The sequence below is a fragment of the Hyperoodon ampullatus genome (genome assembly GCF_949752795.1).
Source record: "Hyperoodon ampullatus genome assembly, chromosome: X".
In the NCBI taxonomy this organism is placed as follows: Eukaryota; Metazoa; Chordata; class Mammalia; order Artiodactyla; family Ziphiidae; genus Hyperoodon; species Hyperoodon ampullatus.
The window spans coordinates 57,218,851-57,241,519 of NC_136913.1; the positions used below are offsets into that span (position 1 = coordinate 57,218,851).

Below are 22,669 nucleotides of genomic sequence, written 5' to 3' on the forward strand. Positions count from 1 at the left end.
GATACCAAAAAAAAATTAAAAACTGAACAAAAGACCTAAATAGACATTTCTCCAAAGACATACAGATGGCCAACAGTCACAAGAAGAGATGCTCAACATCACAAATTATTAGAGAAATGCAAATCAAAACCACAATGGGGTATCACCTCACACTGGTCAGAATGGCCATCATTAAAAAGTCTACAAATAATAAATGCTGGAGAGGATGTGGAGAAAAGGGAACCCTCACACACTGTTGGTGGGAATGTAAATTGGTGTAGTCACCATGGAAAACAGTATGGAGGCTCCTTAAAAACCTAAAAATAGAGCTACCATATGATCCAGCAATCACACTCCTGCACATATATCCAGAAAAAAATTAAAACTTTAATTTGAAAAGATACATGTACCCCAAGGTTCAGAGCAGCACTATTTACAATAGCCAAGACATGGAAACAACCCAAGTGCCCATCAACAGATGACTGGCTTAAGAAGGTGTGATATATATATACACACACACACATATATCAATATATATACACACACACATATATATTTATATATAAACATACACATAATGGAATATTACTCAGCCATAAAAAAGAATGGAATATTGCCATTAGCAGCAACAGGGATGGACCTACAGATTATCATACTAAGTGAAGTAAGTCAGACAGAGAAAGACAAATATCTTATGATATCACTCACATGTGGAAGCTAAAAAATGAGACAAATGAATCTATATACAAAACAGAAACAGACTCACAGACATAGAAAATAAACTTACAGTTACCAAAGGGGAATGGGAGGGGAGGAGGGATAAATTAGGAATATAGGATTAACAGATACAAGCTACTATACATAAAATAGATAAGCAGAAAGGATTTACTGTATAGCACAGGGAACTATATTCAACATCTTGTAATACCTGATAATGGAAAATAATTTGAATATATATATATATATATATATATATGAATCACTTTCCTGTTACACCTGAAACTAACACAATATTTAAATCAACTATACTTCAATAATTTTTTAAATTTTGTAAAAAATAATTCTGTGATATTGCTGAACAAGTAGACAAACAGATCAATGGAACAGAATAGAGAGCCCAGATATAGATCCACACAAATATAGTCCATTGGTCTTTGCCAAAGAAGCAAAGGTAATTCAATGGAAAAAGGACAGTCTTTTCAGAAATGGTGATGAAACAACCAGACATCCCCATGAAAAGAAAAGAAAAAAAAAATAAAGAATCTAGAGACAATCCTTACACTTTCTCAAGAATTAGCTCAAAAGGGGTCATAGACCTAAAGGTATAACATAGAATTATAAAACTCCTAGAAGATAACATATGAGAAAATCTAAATGACCTTTGGTTTGGTGCTGATTTTTTAGATACAACCCCAAAAGCATGATCTATGAAAGAACTTATAAGCTGGACTTCATTAAAATTTAAAACTTCTGCTCCACAAAAGACATTGTTAAGAAAATGAAAAGATAAGCCACAGACTGGAAATTTGTTTGCAATGCACGTTTCTGATAAAGGACTGGCATACAAAATATACAAAGAAATCTTAAAACTGAACAATAAGAAAACAAACAAACCAATTAAAAAATAGGCAAAAGACCTGAACAGACACCTCACCAAAGATGATCTACAGGTGGCAAATAAGCATATGGAAAGATGTTCCAAATCAAATGTCATCAGGTAAACACAAATTACAACAGCAAAGATATACCATTACACACACATATTAAAATGGGTAAAATCCAAAACACAGCCAACATCAAATGCTGGTGAGCATGTGGAGCAACAATAACTCTCATTCAAGGCTGGTGAGAATGCAAAATGGTAGTCACTTTGGAAGACAGTTTGGCATTTTCTTACAAATCTAGACATATCACACAATCTAGCAATTGGATTCCTTGGAAATTAATCAAAAGAGTTGAAAATTTACATCCACACAAAAATCTACACACAAATGTGTATGGTAGGTTTTTCATAATTGCCAAAACTTGGGAGTAACCAAGATATCCTTCAATGGGTGGAGGGATGAACAAACCATGGCACATCCATATGATGGAATATATATTATAATATATGCATATATGTTATTCAATGACAAAAAGAAATGAGCTATCAAGCCATGAAAAGATATAGAGGAACTTTAAATGCATATTGCTAAGTCAAAGGAGCCAATCTGAAAAGGCTATATACTGTATGACTCCAACTGTATGATATTCTAGAAGAGGCAAAACACAGTAAAAAGATCAGTGTTTGCCAGGGGTTTGGATATCAGAGAAGGAAGGGGGAATCACAGGGGATTTTTAGGGCAATGAAAATATTCTTTATGATGAAACTTTGATGGTGAATATATGTCATTAAGTATTTGTCAAAACCCATAAAATATTCAATAAAGAGTGAACCCTAATGTAACTATGGACTTAATAATATTGTGTTGATGTTGGTTCATTAACTGAAACAAATGTACCACACATGCAAGATAATAATAGAGGAAACTGTATGGGGAGGGGTGGGGGGAAGAAAGGGAGTACAGTTTACCCTTGAACAGTGCAAGGGCCAAGGGCACTGACCCCCCACCCACACTGTGCAGTCAAAAGTCTGCATATAACTTTACAGTCAGTCTTCCAGTATCTGAGGTTCCACAACAATAGATTCAACTGAACTCGGATCATGTAGTACTGTAGTATTCATTGAAAAGCACCCACATATAAGTGGACACACACAGATCAAACCTGTGTCGTTCAAAGGGCAACTGTATATGAAATCTCTCTGCACATTCCACTCAACTTTTCTGTAAAACGAAAACTGCTCTAAATATTAAAGTCTATTAATATTAATAAATTAGACTTTAAATGTAAGGAAAAAATTTTTTCACATAGATTTAAATAAAACAATCATATGTCAAATATAAATAAAGCCTACATTATTACTCCTAAAAGCACATAAACACATAAATAAATAGATAATTTGCTTAAGAACACTAAAGACCACAATTTTTGTCAACATGTTCAACAGTCGAATTTAATGTCCTCTGAAATCTTATCTCACTGAAATGAATAGACTAATTTCCCTCTACCTAATGCTAAACTCTCAGGATGGGAACTTGAGATAGAATAACCAGATCGATTCCCTGTCTTTATAGTACCCAGGTAATGATGAGACAGAAACTGAAACAACATAGTGTCACTCCAACCAATGAGGACAAGAAAACTTCCCAAGATCAGAGATGATCTTGGTTCTAGGCCCAGTGTTAATGACCTACCATCATCATCCTCTCGTTTTCTACTTCGTTGAGCAATTCGGCAAATTCCTTGAAGGATTCGGCTGAAATGACACAATAAAAGATAAACCAAATTAATCATGATACTTGATAGGCAAGTGGGCAGAAATCTATGGGACAAGAGGTAGAGACTAGTGCCCTAAGATGATATGGCCACTAGAAGAAGGTGTCAAATCTAAGGACAACAGAAGAAGGAGTTCAGTACCTGCTGAATATTTATTTCCTTTTTCTTCTTTTGTTTTTGTTTTTGTTTTGCTAATGCTCCTACCCCAATTTTTTTCCCTCCAGTTGTACTGAGATATAATCAACATATAACACTGTATAAGTTTAAGATGACTTTGGCAAATGCTAAAAAAAACCCCAATAAATTAGCATAAGATTAAAAAAATGTTAAACATAGAGTTACCACATGATTCAGCAATTCCATGCCTAGGTATATTGCTAAAAGAACTGAAAACATATCCACACAAACAATTATATACAAATGTTGTTGACTGCGTTATTCGTAATAGCCAGTAAATGGAAAAAATGAAAGTGTTCTTCAATTGCTGAATGGTTAAACAGTTGTGATACAGCTATACAATGGAACAATGTGAGGCAATGAAAAGAAACAAAGGATTGATACTCAATACAACATAGAATAACTTTGAAAACTTTATGCTCAGTGAAAGTAGCCAGTCACAAAAAGCCACATATTGTATGATTTTGTTTAAATGAAATGTCTAGACTAGGCAAATCTAGAGAGACAAGAAGTAAATCAGTGGTTCAATGAATGTAGGGGAATGATGGGAATGGGGATTGATGCTAATGGGTTTGTGGTTTCTTTTGGGGGTGTGAAAATGATCTGGAATTGTATTGCAGCAATGCTTACACAACTCTGTGAATATACTAAAAGCCACTGAGTTGCACACTTTTAAATGGTGCATTTTAAGTGAAAATAATATCTCAATTTATAAAATAATGTAATCATTTAGCCAAAGCTCACTGAGAGGCATCCTTAGTATTGTTGAATTTTCATTTTTTTTCCTCATGAATAATGAAGCCTGATTCATTTTTAAAGCCTAGATTCCAGTAGTAGCAGCTCCTCCCATCTCTGTTTGATCATCTATTCAGATGCTATTTAGTAACCTATTCTTTGGTTACCTCTACCTGGAGGTGTGGGCAGTGTGAGAGTGGCAAGACCTTAGCTCTGGCAGCAAGATGGATCTGAATTTGAAACCTAGTTCTGCCATTTATTTTCTGTGTGACCTTGAACACGTTGCTTAGCCTCTTCTAAACCTTAGTTTTCTCCTATTCAAATTAGGGATAATTACATGTTCCTAACAAATTTATTGTGAGGATTAAACCCTGAGTCAAGGGCTTGACACAATTACATTTCACAGAGTCAAACTTTTCCTTTAAATGTTCCAGTATTATATGCACTTGTGACATTTCCTTTAGAGGCAAACTGATATTCCCCGGAAAAGTGCCAGAATAACAAAAATATATCTCTGACTCCTTTTGTAGCCATAAAGTATTTGGAGACAGGAGATCAGTGAATATTTTCATCTTTTCCTATTTACTCTTTCTGATTGGGTATTTTTCTTCTTTATGCTGAGTTTGAGCTTTTAATTTGCCATGTTTGCAACAGTGACTTTCCTGAGTGTGTGCAGCAACTTAATCCTCAGAAGTAAGAAATGCCATTGTCTGATGACCTGCATTGATCGTGAACTTAGCTTCCTTGGTACTAGGAATGCTGGATTAGTTGTCTAGCTCTCTTAGGAAGAAAAACCTATTTTTGATTTACAATATTAATATGAATGCATTTGTTTTTCTAGGCTTTCAATATCTTCTCTTTAATTCATATACCATTTGAGAATATAGTTCCTATTTGAGGTAAAATGTTTGGGACTTCAAAATAGTAGTTATTAGAGTTTGAAGGAATACAAAAGAATATTTAGCTTATCTATATATGTATAAATTGAAGTCCAAGGAGGAAGAAGTGACTTGTCCACTCACCTTTCCAATAAGTGGCAGAACTGACACTAGATAAGCAGAAATTTGCGATGGGGGAGAAGCAGTAACGTTTATTATCTACTATGTGTTGGCACTCTACATTTACCTTCTTAAAGATTTAGTCCTTACAACAACACTCTCAGGTTTATCATCATGCCTACCTGACAAGTTAGGCAACTGAAGTTCAAAGGGGTCAAGTCACTCATCAAATATCACATAGCAGGAAGATGATAGAATAAGGCTAAAAATCCGGGTCTTTCTCTCTCTAAAAGTCATACTCCTTATATTTCTCTATCTTTTTCCCTAAACGAGAATTCTCCTCACCTCTTAGCCCATCTATTGTTCTTTCTAACATACCACATGCCTTTCGTATCTACAGTCCCACAAAAGCTCTTCAGGAACCCAAGGAGAAACAAAACCAGAATGCAGGGAGATGATTCTAGGATTAATATAAAGGAAGAGGTTTTAATGGATACTGAAAGTGAGAAATGGCCTGCCTCAGGAGAGAGTGTGCCCCTGTCATTTAGCGTGACTAACAGTCCTGGGCAAACAGGTACTGGAGGTTTTTCTGGAATGTGGGTTGTTCAGTTTTATAACTGTGATAGTCTTGGGCACACCTAGACAAGTTGGTTAACACTATTGTCACTAGAGGTGTGTGAGCAGGGTGGTTGCTAACGGTGGCTGTTGCATGAAGAGTTGTTTACGACCAGCTGAGTCCCCTCTGTTACTATGGACAAATATATTTAGATTGTTGTTTTTGTTTCTGGACCTATTGTCCAAATCCTGATAAAACTGGGTCAAGGAACTGGTAGTGAAACATAATAAGAAGAAGACAAAAGTCAATAATTTTTTAAATATTTAAAGTTAAAAAATTTAAAATTTAAAAAAGTAATAACAAGAGACTAGCTGGGGTTTACTGCTCTCTGTACTATAAAAACATAGTTTTGTTATTGTCATTTTCTTTGTTCAACCATTTTTTTTGTTCAATATAAGAACACACTCTCAGGTAATTAAGCTTTATTTCCTAATTCAACCTCTGGGTGTGCACTTCAACAATTGTATTGTGTCACAACAACTAGGCTTTTTGACACTTAGCAGGTGAATCTGGGTTTAATTGTTATGAGGAGGGATGAAGTCTTGTTATTTAAGTTCCCTAGATTATTCTAACGTATAGCCAGGGTTGAGTATGTCTGCCTTACATTCAAGAAGGAACAAAACTAACATTTTTTAAAAGGCTTTTCTGTGTGCTTGGAGCTGTGCATGTATTATCTTATTTAATCATGAAACAACCCTGTGAAAGAGGCATTATTATTTCTAGGTAAGAAAAGTGGGACTCAGAGAATTTGAGTAATTTGCCAAAGGTCACAGAGCTAGTAAGTCATATGTGCATTTTATTCAAACACAGTGCTTCTAACACAAGGAAAATGAAACTTAACACTTTATAAAATCTGCTCGAAACTAATTATTTCATTCTATATCCATAACCACTCTGAAGTAACAATTAGTAATATCCTCATTTTATGGGTGAGGAAATTGAGGCATTAAATGGCTAAATTGAGAGTTATTTGTCTAGGTTGGTGAGTAGTGTGGAGTAGGGAATCAAACTCAGTTCTCAGGATTCTTGCACCATTTTTCTTTACAAAGCGCATCCATTACTTCTCCCCCAACCTTTGCTTGTCTATGAAATGAGAGAAATCCTAGCTACTCCTAAGGGTGGCTGTAAGGATTAAATGAAATATCAGATATGAAAGAACTCTCAGAAAACTACAGGCCAATATCCCTGATGTATATAGATGCAAAAATTCTCAAAAAATAAAATACTAGTAAGCAGAATTCAGCAGTAAATTAAATGGACAATACACCACGATCAAGTGGGATTCACCTCTGGGATGCCAGGGTAGTTTTACATATGAATATCAATAAAACTGATACATCACATTAATAGAATGAAAGACAAAAATTATGTTCACCTCAATAGGTACAGAAAAAGCATTTGACAAAGTACAACATCTGTTTGTCATTAAAAATTCTCAACAAATTAGGTACAGAAGGAACATACCTCAATATAATAAAGGCCATGTATGGCATGCTCACAGCTAACATCATACTCCATGGTGAAAGTCTGAAACTTTTCTTCTAGGATGAGGAAGAAGACAAGGGTGCCCACTCTCACCACTCCTATTAAACACAGTACTAAAATTCCTATCCAGAGCAATCAGGCAAGGAAAAAAAAATAAATGGCATCAGAATTGGAAAGGAGGAAGATAAACTGTCTTTATTTGCAGATGACATGATTTTATATATAGAAAATCCTAAAGATTCCACCAAAAAACTGTTAGATATAATCAACAAATCCAGTAAAGTTACTGGATAGAAACCAACACACAAAATTCAGAAGAATTTCTATACACTAACAATGAGTTATCTGAAAAATAAATAAAGAAAATGATCCCATTTACACTAATATAAAACAATAAAATAGGTAGGAATAAATTCAACCAAGAAAGTGAAAAATCTCTACACTGAAAACTAAAAGAAACTGCAAAAGAAAAAGAAGACACAAATAAATGGAAGGACATCCTGTGTTCATGGATTGGAAAAATTAATATTGTTAAAATTACAATACTACCTAGAGACATCTATAGACTCAATGTAATCCCTATCAAGATCCCACTGGCATTTTTTTTAACAGCAGTAGAAAAATCAGTTCTAAAATTTGTGTGGCACCACAAAAGACTGCATATGGCCAAAGTAATCCTGAGAAAGAGGAACAAAGCTGAAGACATCACATTTCCTGATTTCAAACTATATTTTAAATCTATAGTAATAAAAACAAAGCGGCATTAAAAACAGACACCTATGGGACAAATTTGAGAGCCCATAAATAAACCCATGCCAATACTGGACAAGAGACCCAAGAATACTCAATGGAGAAAAGACAGTTTCTCCAATAAATGGCGATGGGAAAATTGGATATTCACATGTAAAAGAATGAAACTAGACCTTATCTTACACCACTCAAAAAAATTAATCTGTAATGGATTAAAGATCTAAATGTGAGACTGAAGCCACAAATCTCCTAGAAGAAAATATAGGGGAAAAACTTCTCAACATTGGTCTTGGCAATGAGTTTTTGGATGTGACACCTAAAACACAAAAAACAAAATTAAAAAATTCACAAGTGAGACTACATCAAACTAAAAAGCTTCTGCACAACAAAATAAATGACTAATGAAATGAAAAGGCAACCTGTGGAATGGGAGGTAACATCTGCAAATCCTATATCTAATAAGGGAGTAACATCCAGGATATATAAAGAATTCATCAACTCAATAGCAAAAACAAACAAATAATTCAATTAACAATGGATAAAGGAACTGAATAGACATTTTCCCAAAGAAGATATTGAAACAGCCAACAGGTATATGAAAAGATACTTGGAATCACTAATCATTAGGAAAAAGCAAATCAAAACCATGATGAGATATCAACTCATGCTTCTTAAAATGACTAGCATTAAAATGATAAAAGATATAAAGGTTGGAGACAAGATGGCAGAGCGGAAGGACTTGAGCTTATTTCCTCTGATGAAAACACCAAAATCACAACTAACTGCTGAACAACAAGAGAAAAAGACTGGAACTTACCAAAAAAGATCTTCTACATATAAAGACAAAGAAGGAACCATGAGATGGTAGAAGAGGCACACTCACTATACAATCAAATCCCAAACCAACTGGGTGGACAACTGACAAACTGGAAAATAATTATATAGCAGAGTTTCTCCCACAGGAGTGAGAGTTTGGAGCCCCACATCAGTCTCCCCATTATGGGGGTCAAGCATCAGGAAGAGAGCCACCAGAGCATTTATTTGAAGGACAGTAGAGCTGAATCACAGGAACACCACAGGACTGGGCGAAACAGAAACTCCACCCTTGGAAGGCACACACAAGGTCTTGTGTGCACAGGGACCCAGGAAAAAAGCAGTGACTTCATAGGAGCTTGGGCAGATCTACCAGCTGGTCTTGGTGGGTTTCCTCGGGAGCTTGGGGGTGGCTGTGGATCACTGTGGGGGAAAAGGACACTGGTGGTAGAAGTATCAGGGAGTAATCATTGGAGTGAGCTCTCCTGGGGAGGCCAGAATTTTGTCAGCAAGACCTGATCCTACTAAACACGCTGTAGGCTCCAGTGCTGAGACGCATCAGGCCAAAGAACCAGCAGAGTAGGAACACAGCCCCACCCATCAGTAGACAGGCTGCTTTAGGTCTTCCTGAGCCCACAGCAACATCTAAACACACCCCATGACATAGCCCTGTTCACCAAAGGGACAAGACCCAGCTCTACCAACCAGTGGACAGGCACAAGTTCCCCCACCATTATAGGGGTCCCAGAAGGAGAAGAGAGAGAGAAAAGGCCTGAGAAAATAATTGAAGAGGTAATAGCTGAAAATGTCAGTAACATGGGAAAGGGAATAGTCACCCAAGTTCAGGTAGCACAGAGAGTCCCAGGCAGGATAAACCCAAGGAGGAACATACTGAGACACATAGGAATCAAACTGATAAAACTTAATGAAAATGTGAAAATATTAAAAGAAACAAGGGAACGGCAACAAATAACATACAAGGGATTTCCCCATAAGGTTATGAGCTGATTTTTAGCAGGAAATTTGCAGGCCAGGAGGGATGGAAGGCTCTCATTCAGATTTGACAGAGAAATCAAAAACTTTACAGAGAAGCAAAAGCTAACAGAATTGAGCACCATTAAACCATCTTTAAAACAATTGCTAAAGGAACTTCTCGAGGCAGAAAAGAAAAGGCCAAACTAGAAAGAAGAAAATTGTTAATGGGAAAGCTTACAGGTAAAGGCAAACATACAGTAAAGGTAGGAAATCATCCACACACAAATAAGATATCAAAACCAGCGATCGTGAGGAGAGTACAAATGCAGGACACTGGAAATGAATTTGAAATTAAGAGACCAGCAACATAAAAAAATCCAGTATATATATATAGACTGCAATACCAAAACCTAATGGTAACCACAAAACAAAATTCTATAATAGATATACACACAAAAAAGAAAAAGCAATCCAAACACAACAATAAAGATAGTCATCAAATCACAAGAGAAGAGAAAAAGAGGAAGGAAAGAAAAAAACGTACAAAAACAAATCCAAAACAATTAACAAAATGGCAATAAGAACATACATAACAGTAATTAACTTAAATGTAAATGGATTAAATGCTCTAACCATAAGACATAGACTGACTGAATGGATACAAAAACAATACCCATATATATGCTGTCTATAAGACACCCATTTAAGATCTAGGGGCACATACTGAAAGTGAGCAGATGGAAAAAGGTATTCCATGCAAAAATAAATCAAAAGAAAGCTGGAGGAGCAATACTCATCTCTATAGGCTTTAAAATATAGACTGTTAAAAGAGACAAAGAAGGGCACTACATAATGATCAAGGGATCGATCCAAGAAGAAGAAGATATAAAGATTATAAATATATATGCAGTCAACATAGGAGCACCTCAGTATATAAGGCAAGTGCTAACAGCCATAAAAGGAGAAATAGACAGTAAAACAATAATTGTGTGGGAACTTAACACCCCACTTACACCAATGGACAGATCATCCAGACAAAAAATCAATAAGGAAAGACAGGCCTTAAATAACACATTAAACCACATTAGACCATAATTGATATTTATAGAGCATTCCATCTGAAAGCAGCAGAATGCACATTCTCTACAAGTGCACATGAAACATTCTACAGGATACATCACATGATGGGCCATAAAGCAAGCCTCAGTAAATTTAAGAAAATTGACATCATATCAACCATCTTTTCAGATCACAATGTTATGAGATCAGAAATCAACTACAACAAAAAAACTGTAAAAAACACAAACATATGGAGGCTAAAATATATGTTACTTAACAACCAATGGATCACTGAAGAAATCAAAGAGGAAATCAAAATATACTTAGAAACAAATGACAATGAAAATACAACAATCCAAAACCTATGGGACCAGTAAAAGCAGTTCTAAGAGGGAAGTTTACAGCAATAGTGTCTTACGTACAGAAACAAAAAACATCACAAATAAACAAGGTAAATTTACACCTAAAGCAACCAAAGAAGAAAAAAAAAATAGCCAAAGTTACTAGAAGGAAAGAAATCATAAACACCAGAGAAGACTAGAGATGAAGAAAATAACAGAAACAATCAATGAAACTAAAAGCTGATTCTTTGAAAAAATAAACAAAATTGATAAACCTTTAGCCAGACTCATCAAGAAAAACAGGGAGAGGACTCAAATCAATAAAAGTAGAATTGAAAAAATAGTTACAACTGAAACCACATAAATGCAAAGTAACATAAGAGACAACTACAAGCAAATATATGCCATTAAAATGGACAACCAAAAAGAAATGGACAAGTTTTTAGAAAGGTACAACATTCCAAGACTGAACCAAGAAGAAGTAGAAAATGTGAACAGAGCAATCACAAATACTGAAATGTAAATTGTGATTTAAAAACTCCCAACAAACAGAAGTCCAGGAACACATGGCTTCACAGGTGAATTCTATCAAAGATTTAGAGAAGAGTTAATACCTATCCTTCTGAAACTATTCCAAAAAGTTGCAGAGGAATGAACACTCCCAAATTCATTCTATGAGGTCACCATCACCTTGATACCAAAACTACACAAATATACCAGATAAACGAAAATGAAAAGCCAATATCACTGATAAATATAGACGCAATAATCTCCAACATACTACCAGCAAACCAAATCCAACAATACATTGAAAGGATCATACAACATGATAAATTTGAGTTTATCCCAGGGATAAACAAATTTTTCAAAACCCAAAATTCAATCAGTGTCATACATCACATTAACCAATTAAAGAATAACAACCATATAATATTCTCCATAGATGCAAAAAAATTTTTTGACAAAATTCAACACACATTTATGATAAAAACTCTCCAGAAAGTGGGCATAGAGGGAACTTACCTCAACATAATAAAGGCCATATATGACAAACCTACAGCTAACATCATACTCAATGGTGAAAACCTGAAAGCATTTCCTCTAAGATCAAAAACAAGACAAGGATGTCCACTCTCTCCAATTTTATTCAACATAGTTTTGGAAGTCCTAGGAACAACAATTAGAGAAGAAAAAGAAATAAATGTGATCCAAATTGGAAAAGAAGAATTAAACTCTCACTGTTTGTAGATGACATGATACTATACACAGGAAATCCTAAAGATGCCACCGGAAATCTACTAGAGCTCATAATGAATTCAATAAAGTGGCAGGACACAAAATTAATACACAGAAATCTGTTGAATATCTATACACTAACAACAAAATATCAGAAAGAGAAATTAAGGAAACAAGCCCATTTACCATCGCATCAAAAAGAATGAAAGACATAGGAAAAAAACTACCTAAGGAGGCAAAAGACCTGCACTCCACAAACTATAAGACAGTGATGAAAGAAACTGAACATGACACAAACAGATGAACAGATATACCATGTTCTTGGACTGGAAGAATCTATTTGGTCAAAATGACTATACTACCCAAGGTAATCTACAGGTTCAATGCAATCCCTACCAAATTACCAATGGCATTTTTTGAAGATCTAGAAAAAAAAAATCTTAAAGGTTGTATGGAAACACAAAAGACCCTGAATAGCCAAAGCAATCTTGAGAAACAAAAACCAGGCTGGAGGAACCAGGCTCCCTGACTTCATACTACACTATACAGCTAAAAGAATCAAAAGAGGATGGTACTGGCACAAAGAAAGACTTCTAGATCAATGGAACAAGATAGAAAGCCCAGAAATAAAACCACACACCTAGAGGTGATTACTCTATGACAAAGGAGGCAAGAATACAGAATGGAGAAATGACAGTCTCATCAATAAGAGGTGTTGGGAAAACTTGAAAGCCACATGTAAAAGAATGAAATCACAACACTCTAACACAATACAAAAAAATAAACAAATGGGACCTAATTAAACTCAAAAGCTGTTGCACAGAAAAAGAAACAATAAAGAAAATGAAAAGACAACCCACAGAATGGGAGAAAAGTTTTCCAAATGATGTAACTGACAAGGGATTGATGTCCAAAATGTACAAAAAGCTCATGCAGCTCAATATCAAAAAAACAAGCAAACCAATCAAAAAATGGGCAGAAGGTCTAAATAAACATTTCTACAAAGAAGACATATATATGGCCAAAGAGAACATGAAAAGACGCTGAACATCTCTAATTATTAGAGAAATGCAAATCAAAACTGTAATGAGGTATCACCTCACACTGGTCAAAAAGTCTCCAAACAATAAATGCTGGAGAAAGTGTGGAGAAAAGGAAACCCTCCTACACTCTTCATGGTAATGTACAGGCACTATGGAGGACAGTACGGTGGTTCCTTAAAGAAACTAAATATAGAACTATTATACAATCCAGCAATCCCACTCCTGGGCATGTATCTGGAGAAAAACATACTTCAGTAAGGTATATGCACCCTAGTATTCATTGCAGCACTATTTACAATAGCCAAGACATGGAAGCAACCTAAATGTCCATAAACAGAAGAATGGATAAAGAAGATGTGGTACATATATACAATGGAATATTACTCAGCCATAAAAATGAAATAATGCCATTTGCAGCAAAATGGATGGACCTAGGGATTATCATACTAAGTGAAGTAAGTCAGATACAGAAAGACAAATATCATATGATATCACTTAAATATGGAATCTAAAAGAATGATACAAATAAACTTATTTACAAAACACAAACAGAGTCACAGACGTAGAATACAAACTTATGCTTACCATAGGGGAAAGGTGGGGGGAGGGATAAATTATGAGGTTGGGATTAACATATACACACTACTCTATATGAAATAGGTAATCAACAAGGACCTACTGTATAGCACAGGGAACTCTACCCAATACTATATAATAACCTATATGGGAAAAGAATTTGAAAAAGAATAGATATATGTATATGTAAAACTGACACACTTTGCTGTACACCTGCAACTAACACAACATTGTAAATCAATTATAATCCAATATAAAATAAAATTTCTTTAAATAAATAATTTTTTAAAAAGATTCTCTCTTTGTTGCTGTCTGTTGACATTTTGGTTGTGGCGGCTTTAAGCATGTATCTCTTAGAGTTTGTCTACCTTTGAGTTTGGTGAACTTGTTGGATGAGAATATTAATGTTTTAGAACTATATTTTGCAAGCTTTTGGTCATTGCTTCTTCAAATAATCATTGGTGCCCTTGCACACTCTCTGCTTCTTCTGGTACTCCAATTATATATGTGCTGTTATGTTTAATGGTATTCCATAACCTCTGAAATTCTGTTCATTTTCTTAATTATTTTTTTTCTTTACCTCAGAATGAATATTCTCAATTCATCTGTGTTTAAGTGCACCAATTATCTTTTCTACCTGTACCTTGTAGTGAATTTTTCATTTCAGTTACTGTACTTTTCAACCACATAATATTTCAGTGGTGGTTCTTCTTTACTAATTAAATAAATTACAATTTAAATTTTATATAAATATATTTATATATTTGAAATAGCTAATTGAAAATCTTTTTCAAGATTGGATCAACATGGCGGAGTAGAAGGATGTGCTCTCACTCCCTCTTGTGACAGCACCGGAATCACAACTAACTGATGAACAATCATTGACAGGAAGACACTGGAACTCACCAAAAAAGATAGCCCACATTCAAAGACAAAGGAGAAGCCACAACGAGATGCTACGAGGGGCGCAATCACAATAAAATCAAATCCCATAACTTCTGGGTGGGTGATTCACAAACTGGAGAACACTTATCACACAGAAGTCCACCCAATGGAGTGAAGTTTCTGAGCCCCAAGTCAGGCTTCCCAACCTGGGGGTCCGGCAATGGGAAGAGGAATTCATAGAGAATGAGACTCTGAAGGCTAGCAGGATTTGATGGCAGGACTAAAACAGGACTGGGGGAAAGACTCCACTCTTGGAGGGCAAACACAAACTAGTGTGCACATCGGGACGCAGGGGAAAGAGCAGTGACTCCATAGGAGACTGAACCAGACCTACCTACGTGTGCTGGAGGGTCTCCTACAGAGGTGGGGGCTGGCTTTGGCCCACCATGAGGACAAGGACACTGGCAGCAAAAGTTCCGGGAAGTACTCACTAGCGTGAGCCCACCCAGAGTCCACCATTAGACCCACCAAAGAGCCCAGGTAGGCTCCAGTGTTGGGTTGCCTCAAGCCAAACAACCAACAGGGAGGGAACACAGCCCCATGCATCAGCAGACAAGCGGACTAAAGTTTTACTGAGCTCTGCCCACCAAAGCAACAGCCAGTTATACCCATCACCAGTCCCTCCCATCAGGAAACTTGCATAAGCCTCTTAGATAGCCTCAACCAACAAAGGGCAGACAGCAGAAACAAGAAGAACTACAATCCTGCAGCCTATGGAACAAAAAACACATTCACAGAAACACAGACAAGATGAAAGGCAGAGGGCTATGTACCAGATGAAGGAACAAGATAAAACCCCAGAAAAACAACTAAATGAAGTGGAGAGAGGAAACCTTCCAGAAAAAGAATTCACAATAATGATAGTGAAGGTGATCCAGGACCTCAGAAAAAGATCGAGAATATGCAAGAAATGTTTAACAAACACCTAGAAGAATTAAAGAAAAAACAAACAGAGATGAAAAATACAACAACTGAAATGAAAAATACACTAGATGGAATCAACAGGAGAATAACTGAGGCAGAAGAATGTATAAGTGACCTAGAAGAAAGAATGATAGATTTCAATGCTGCAGAACAGAAAAAAGAAAAAAAGAATGAAAATAAATGAAGACAGCCTAAGAGACCTCTGGGACAACATTAAATGGAACAACATTCGCATTATAGCGGTCCCAGAAGGAGAAGAGAGAGAGAAAGTGCCAGAGAAAATATTTGAGGAGATTATAGTCAAAAACTTCCCTAATATGGGAAAGGAAATATCCACCCAAGTCCAAGAAGCCAGAGAGTCCCACACAGGAAAAACCCAAAGAGAAACACGCAGAGACACATAGGAATCAAATTGGAAAAAAATAAAGACAAAGAAAAATTATTGAAAGCAGCAAGGGAAAAATGACAAATAACATACAACAGAACTCCCATGAGGTTAAGAGCTGATTTCTCAGCAGAAACTCTACAAGCCAGAAGGGAGTGGCATGACATATTTAAAGTGATGAAAGGGAAGAACCTACAACCAAGATTACTCTACCCGGCAAGGGTCTCATTCAGGTTCAATGGAGAAATCAAAAGCTTTACAGACAAGCAAAAGCTAAGAGAATACAGCACCACCAAAACAGCTCTACAGCAAATGCTAAAGGAACATCATTAAGTGGGAAACACAAGAGAAGAAAAGGACCTACAAAAAAAAATTAAGAAAATGGTAATAGGAACATACATGTCAATAACTGCCTTGAACGTGAATGGATTAAATGCTCCAACCAAAAGACACAGGCTCACTGAATGGATACAAAAACAAGACCCATATATATCCTGTCTACAAGACACCCAGTTCAGACCTAGGTACACATACAGATTGAAAGTGAGGGGACGGAAAAAGATATTCTGTGCAAATAAATGTCACAAGAAAGCTGGAGTAGCAATACCCATACCAGATAAAAGAGACTTTAAAATAAAGAACGTTACAAGAGACAAGGACACTACTTAATGATCAAAGGATCAATCCAAGAAGAAGATACAACAATTATAAATATATATGGGCCCACTATAGGAGCATCTCAATATATAAGGCAAATGCGAACAGCTATGAGAGAGGAAATCTAGAGTAACACAAGAATACTAGGGGACTTTAACACCTCACGTACACCAATGGAAAGACCATCCAGAAAGAAAATTAATAAGGAAACACAAGCTTTAAATTACAAAATAGACGAGATGATTTACTTGATATTTATAGGACATTCCATCCGAAAACAGCAGATTACAGTTTCTTCTCAAGTGTGCATGGAACATTCTCCAGGATAGATCACATCTTGTGTCACAAATCAAGCCACAGAAAATCTAAGAAAACTGAAATCATATCAAGCGTCTTTTCTGGTCACAATGCTATGAGGTTAGAAATCAATTACAGGGGAAAAAACAGAAAAAAACACAGACACAAGGAGGCTAAACAATACGTTACTAAATAAACAAGAGATCACTGAGGAAATCAAAGGGAAAGTCAAAAAATACCTAGAGACCAATGACAATGAAACAAGATGATCCAAAACCTATGGAATGCAGCAAAAGCAATTCTAAGAGGGAAGTTTATAGCAATACAAGCCTACCACAAGAAACAAACAAACAAAAAATCTCAAATAAACAATCTAACCATACACCTAAAGGAACTAGAGAAAGAAGAAAGAACAAAACCCAAAGTTAGCAGAAGGAAAGAAATCTTAAAGATCAGAGCAGAAATAAATGAAATAGAAACAAAGAAAACAATAGCAAAGATCAATAAAACTAAAAGCTGTTTCTTTGAGAAGATAAACAAAATTGATAAATGATAGGCCAAACTCATCAAGAAAATGAGGGAGAGGATCAAAATAATAAAATTAGAAATGAAAAAAGAGATGTTGCAACAGACAGCACAGGAATACAGAGCATCCTAAGAGAATACTACAAGCAGCTGTCAAAGAAATGGACAAGCTGGAAGAAATAGACAAATTCTTAGAAAGGTATAACCTTCCAAGACTGAACCAGGAAGAAAGAGAAAATATGAACAGACCAATCAAAAGTAATGAAATTGAAACTATGATTAAAAATCTTCCAACAAACAAAAGTCCAGGACCAGATGGCTTTTCAGGTGAATTCTACTAAATGTTTAGAGAAGAGCTAAGACCCATCCTTCTCAAACGCTTCCAAAAAATTTCAGAGGAAGGGACACTCCCAAACTCATTCTATGGGGCCACCATCACCCTGATACCAAAACCAGACAACGATATTACAAAAAAACAAAATTACAGACAAATATCACTGATGAATATAGATGCAAAAATTCTCAACAAAATACTAGCAGACAGAATCCAACAACACATTAAAAGAATCATCTGCCAAGATCCAATGGGATTTATCCCAGCGATACATGGATTCTTCAATATATGCAAATCAATCAGTGTGATACACCATATTAACAAACTGAAGAATAAAAACCATATGATCATCTCAATAGTTTCAGAAAAAGCTTCTGACAATATTCAAACCGATTTATGATAAAAACTCCACAGAAAGTGCACATAGAAGGAACTTACCTCAACATAATAAAGGCCATATATGACAAACCCACAGCAGACATCATTCTCAGTGCTGAAAAACTGAAAGCATTTCCTCTATGATCAGGAAGAACACAAGGATGTCCACTCTCAGCACCATTATTCAACATAGTTTTGGAAGTCCTAGCCATGGCAATCAGAAGAAAAAGAAGTAAAAGGAATATAAATTGGAAAAGAAGAAATAAAACTGTCACTGTTTGCAGATAACATGATACTACACATAGAGAATCCTAAAGATGCCACCAGAAAACTACTAGAGCTAATCAATTAATTTGGTAAAGTTGAAGGATACAAAATTAATGCACAGAAATCCCTTGCATTCCTACATACCAATGATGAGAAATCTGAAAGAGAAATTAAAGAAACACTCCCATTTACCACTGCAACAAAAAGAATAAAATACCTAGGAATAAACCTACCCAGGGAGACAAAAGACCTGTATGCAGAAAATGATAAGACACTGATGAAAGAAATTACAGATGATACAAACAGTTGGAGAGATATACCATGTTCTTGGTTTGGAAGTATCAATATTGTGAAAATTATATACTACTCAAAGCAATCTACAGATTCAATGCAATCCCTATCAAATTACCAACAGCATTTTTTGCTGAACTAGAACAAAATATCTTAAAATTTGTATGGAGACACAAAAGACCCCAAATAGCCAAAGCAGTCTTGAGGGAAAAAAAAATGGAGCTGAAGGAAGCAGACTCCCTGAATTCAGACTATACTTCAAAGCTACAGTAATCAAGGCAATATGGCACTGGCAGAAATATAGATTAATGGAACAGGATAGAAAGTCCCAAGATAAACCCATGCACCTATAGTAAACTAATCTATACCAAAGGAGGCAGGGATATACAATGGAGAAAAGAGGGTCTCTTCAATATGTGGCACTGGGAAAACCGGACAGCTACGTGTAAAAGAATGAAATTAGAACACTCCCTAAAACCATACACAAAAATAAATGGATTAGAGACTTAAATGTAAGACTGGACAGGATAAAGCTCTTCGAGGAAAACATAGGAAGAACACTCTTTGACATAAATCACAACAAGGTCTTTTTTGATCCACCTCCTAGAGTAATGGAAATAAAAACAAAAATAAACAAATGGGACCTAATGAAACTTAAAATCTTTTGCAAAGCAGCGGAAACTACATACAAGAAGAAAAGACAATCGTCAGAATGGGAGAAAATACTTGCCAATGAATCAACGGACGGAGGATTAATCTCCAAAATATATAAACAGCTCATGCAGCTCAATATTAAAAAAACAAACAACCCAGTCCAAAGAAGGGCAGAAGATCTAAATAGACATTTCTCCAAGGAAGACATACAGATGGCCAAGAAGCACATGAAAAGCTGCTCTACATCACTAATTATTAGAAAAATGCAAATCAGAACTACAATGAGGTATCACCTCACACCAGTTAGAGTGGGCATCATCAGAAAATCTACAAAAATCAAATGCTGGAGAGGGTGTGGATAAAAGGGAACCCTCTTGCACTGTTGCTGGGAATGTAAATTGATACAGCCACTATGGAGAACAGTATGAAGGTTCCTTAAAAAACTAAAAATAGAATTACCATATGACTAAGCAATCCCACTGCTGGGCATGTACCCTAAGAAAACCATAATTCAAAAAGAGACATGCACACCAATGTTCATTGCAGCACTATTTACAATAGCCAGATCATGGAAGCAACCTTAATGTCCATCTAGAGATGAATGGATAAAGAAGTTGTGGTACATATATACAATGGAATATTACTCATCCATAAAAAAGAACGAAATTTGGTCATTTGTAGAGACGTGGATGAATCTAGAGACTGTAATACAGAGTGAAGTAAGTCAGAAAGAGAAAAACAAATATCATATATTAACGCATATATGTGTAATCTAGAAAAATGGTATAGATGAACCAGTTTGCAGGGCAGAAATAGAGACAAAGATGTAGAGAACAAACGTATGGACACCAAGGGGGGAAAGTGGTGGGTGGTGATGAAGTGGGAGATTGGGATTGCCATATATACACTAAAATGTATAAAATGGATAACTAATAAGAACCTTCTGTATAAAAAAATAAATAAAATAAAATTCAAAAATTGAAAATAAAAAAGAAAGAAAATATTTTTCTATGAAGTCCAATGAATGTGTTTCCTCATGGACAGTCTCTATTTAATTTTTTTCTGTGTTGATAGGTCATGATTTATTTCTTTGCATGTCTCATGTTTTTGTTCTTTCAAAGTTAGCATTTTAAATAATACAATGTGACAACTTTAGAAATCAAAACCCCCCTCCTTTCTTGTTGTTGCTGTTCATTTACTGACATTGTGCACTATTCTATAAAATCTGTATTCTTTGTCATGTAAAGCCACTGAAATCTCTAGTCAGATGGCTTAGTGGTCAGCTAATGATTGGACAGAGATTCAGTTAAATGGTTTAAACCTATAAGGATCCTAGCCTTTGTTGAAGGGCTCTGTGTGTGTGTTGCTGTACACCTTCAATAGTTACCCAGTTGGTTTATACCTCTGCATTAGTTTTAACTTGCAGCTTGTACAGAGCTTCAAGGTCAGCCAGAGGTCAAAGATTAGAGCCTTCTCAAGTCTCTTTGGACATGAGCAAAGCCCTACACATGTGCATGACTTTCTATATTTCTAGAAATATGTTGCAACTTTCCAAGCTCTCTGTGGACATCTCATTCTCCAGTTTTTCCGGACAGGTTTATTTTTCAGCTTCATGTTTGCTACTATTCTTTTTACTGCCTGAGGCAACTGTGGTGCTAAACAATTATCACTAATTGTTTTTGAAAATGCCCTGAAAAAAATCTATTTGCAGTTAGTCATCTCTTAGTTAATTCAAATAAGAGAAGACCTAAAATCATACTTTTCAGCTTTAGAGGAACTTCAGACCCATTCTGCGCTCTCCGATGGCTGCTAGAGTGATGGGTTTTACAGCTTCCATGACTATGCAGCTGTTAGTTTTAAGGGTGCTGTGGAGCTGGAGAGAGGGGGTGGGAATAAAGGAAATAAAAACATCACAGAGTTCACTGTTCTTTCAATTATCTAGCATTTTTCCTGAATAAACACACCTTATATTGTTGCAAATTTCTGTTAATTTCTAGAGGTCTTAAAAAGTTGTTTTGGGCAATTTTTGCCAGTGTTTTGAGCGCTTTTATGTAGGAACAGCTTTTCTGAGGTCATGTCTTAACCAATTCCACTGAGGTCAGAGCTTTTTGATCCTTACTTTCAATTAACAAGAACTTCAATAATTGTTAAATCAATTAAGTTACTGAGTCAAGGAAAATATCACTGTTCAATATCTGGTTTCTAAAAGGCCTTAATATAAGGCCAAATATTGATGATCAGAAGACTTTAAAAGCTCATTGAGGTATATGACAACAGGCAAGAAGGATTTGCAAAGTCAAGGTAGTTTCTGCCTTCTGGTCCCCTACTATCTACATGGCTCAGACTTTTACAGATCCTCTACCTTTTTCTACCTACCTCATTTTATTTGAAAGGAGACTGGGGTCGAGAGATGGGAACTGACTTGCCCAAGGTCACACAACTAGCTGTACAGTCATAATGGAACCTTAAATGAATACTTGCTCTAACTGCCTTAAGATAACAATGTGTCTCCAATCACAACCAAAGTACCTCTGTGATATACTTTTCTCTATCTAATTGCACCACAAATAGTGTTTTCCTTACCCGAAAGGTCTCATATTCATTCTTCTTTGCTCATGTATATAGTGAGGTGAGAAATGCTTCAAGGGCTACATCAAGAAGTTTGGACCATAGTTACTTATAGCTTAGAGTCATGGAGTCCTGTAAGACCTCTTACTGGTATATTTTTAACTGAACTCATGGATTATTACATCCCCTTCTGAGAGACAGCCCTGCAAATGGCTCTCTAGATTCAATGGAATAAAAACAAAAGCTTTAGTAAGATCATACTATCCATTAGAGTGCTGTGGGA

General features: G+C 35.8%; 1 protein-coding gene across 2 annotated transcripts in view; it reads right to left on the reverse strand.

Moving 5' to 3' along the window:
- Positions 1-22,669, reverse strand: part of OPHN1 (oligophrenin 1) — a gene marked incomplete at both ends in the record, with an annotated part of 648,741 nt that overhangs the window by 374,828 nt on the left and 251,244 nt on the right. For both annotated transcript variants that reach the window (XM_079727359.1, XM_079727358.1), the window contains one exon: positions 3,276-3,337. In XM_079727359.1, coding sequence (XP_079583485.1) covers positions 3,276-3,337 — 62 coding nt within the window. The remainder of the gene's footprint in view (positions 1-3,275; positions 3,338-22,669) is intronic.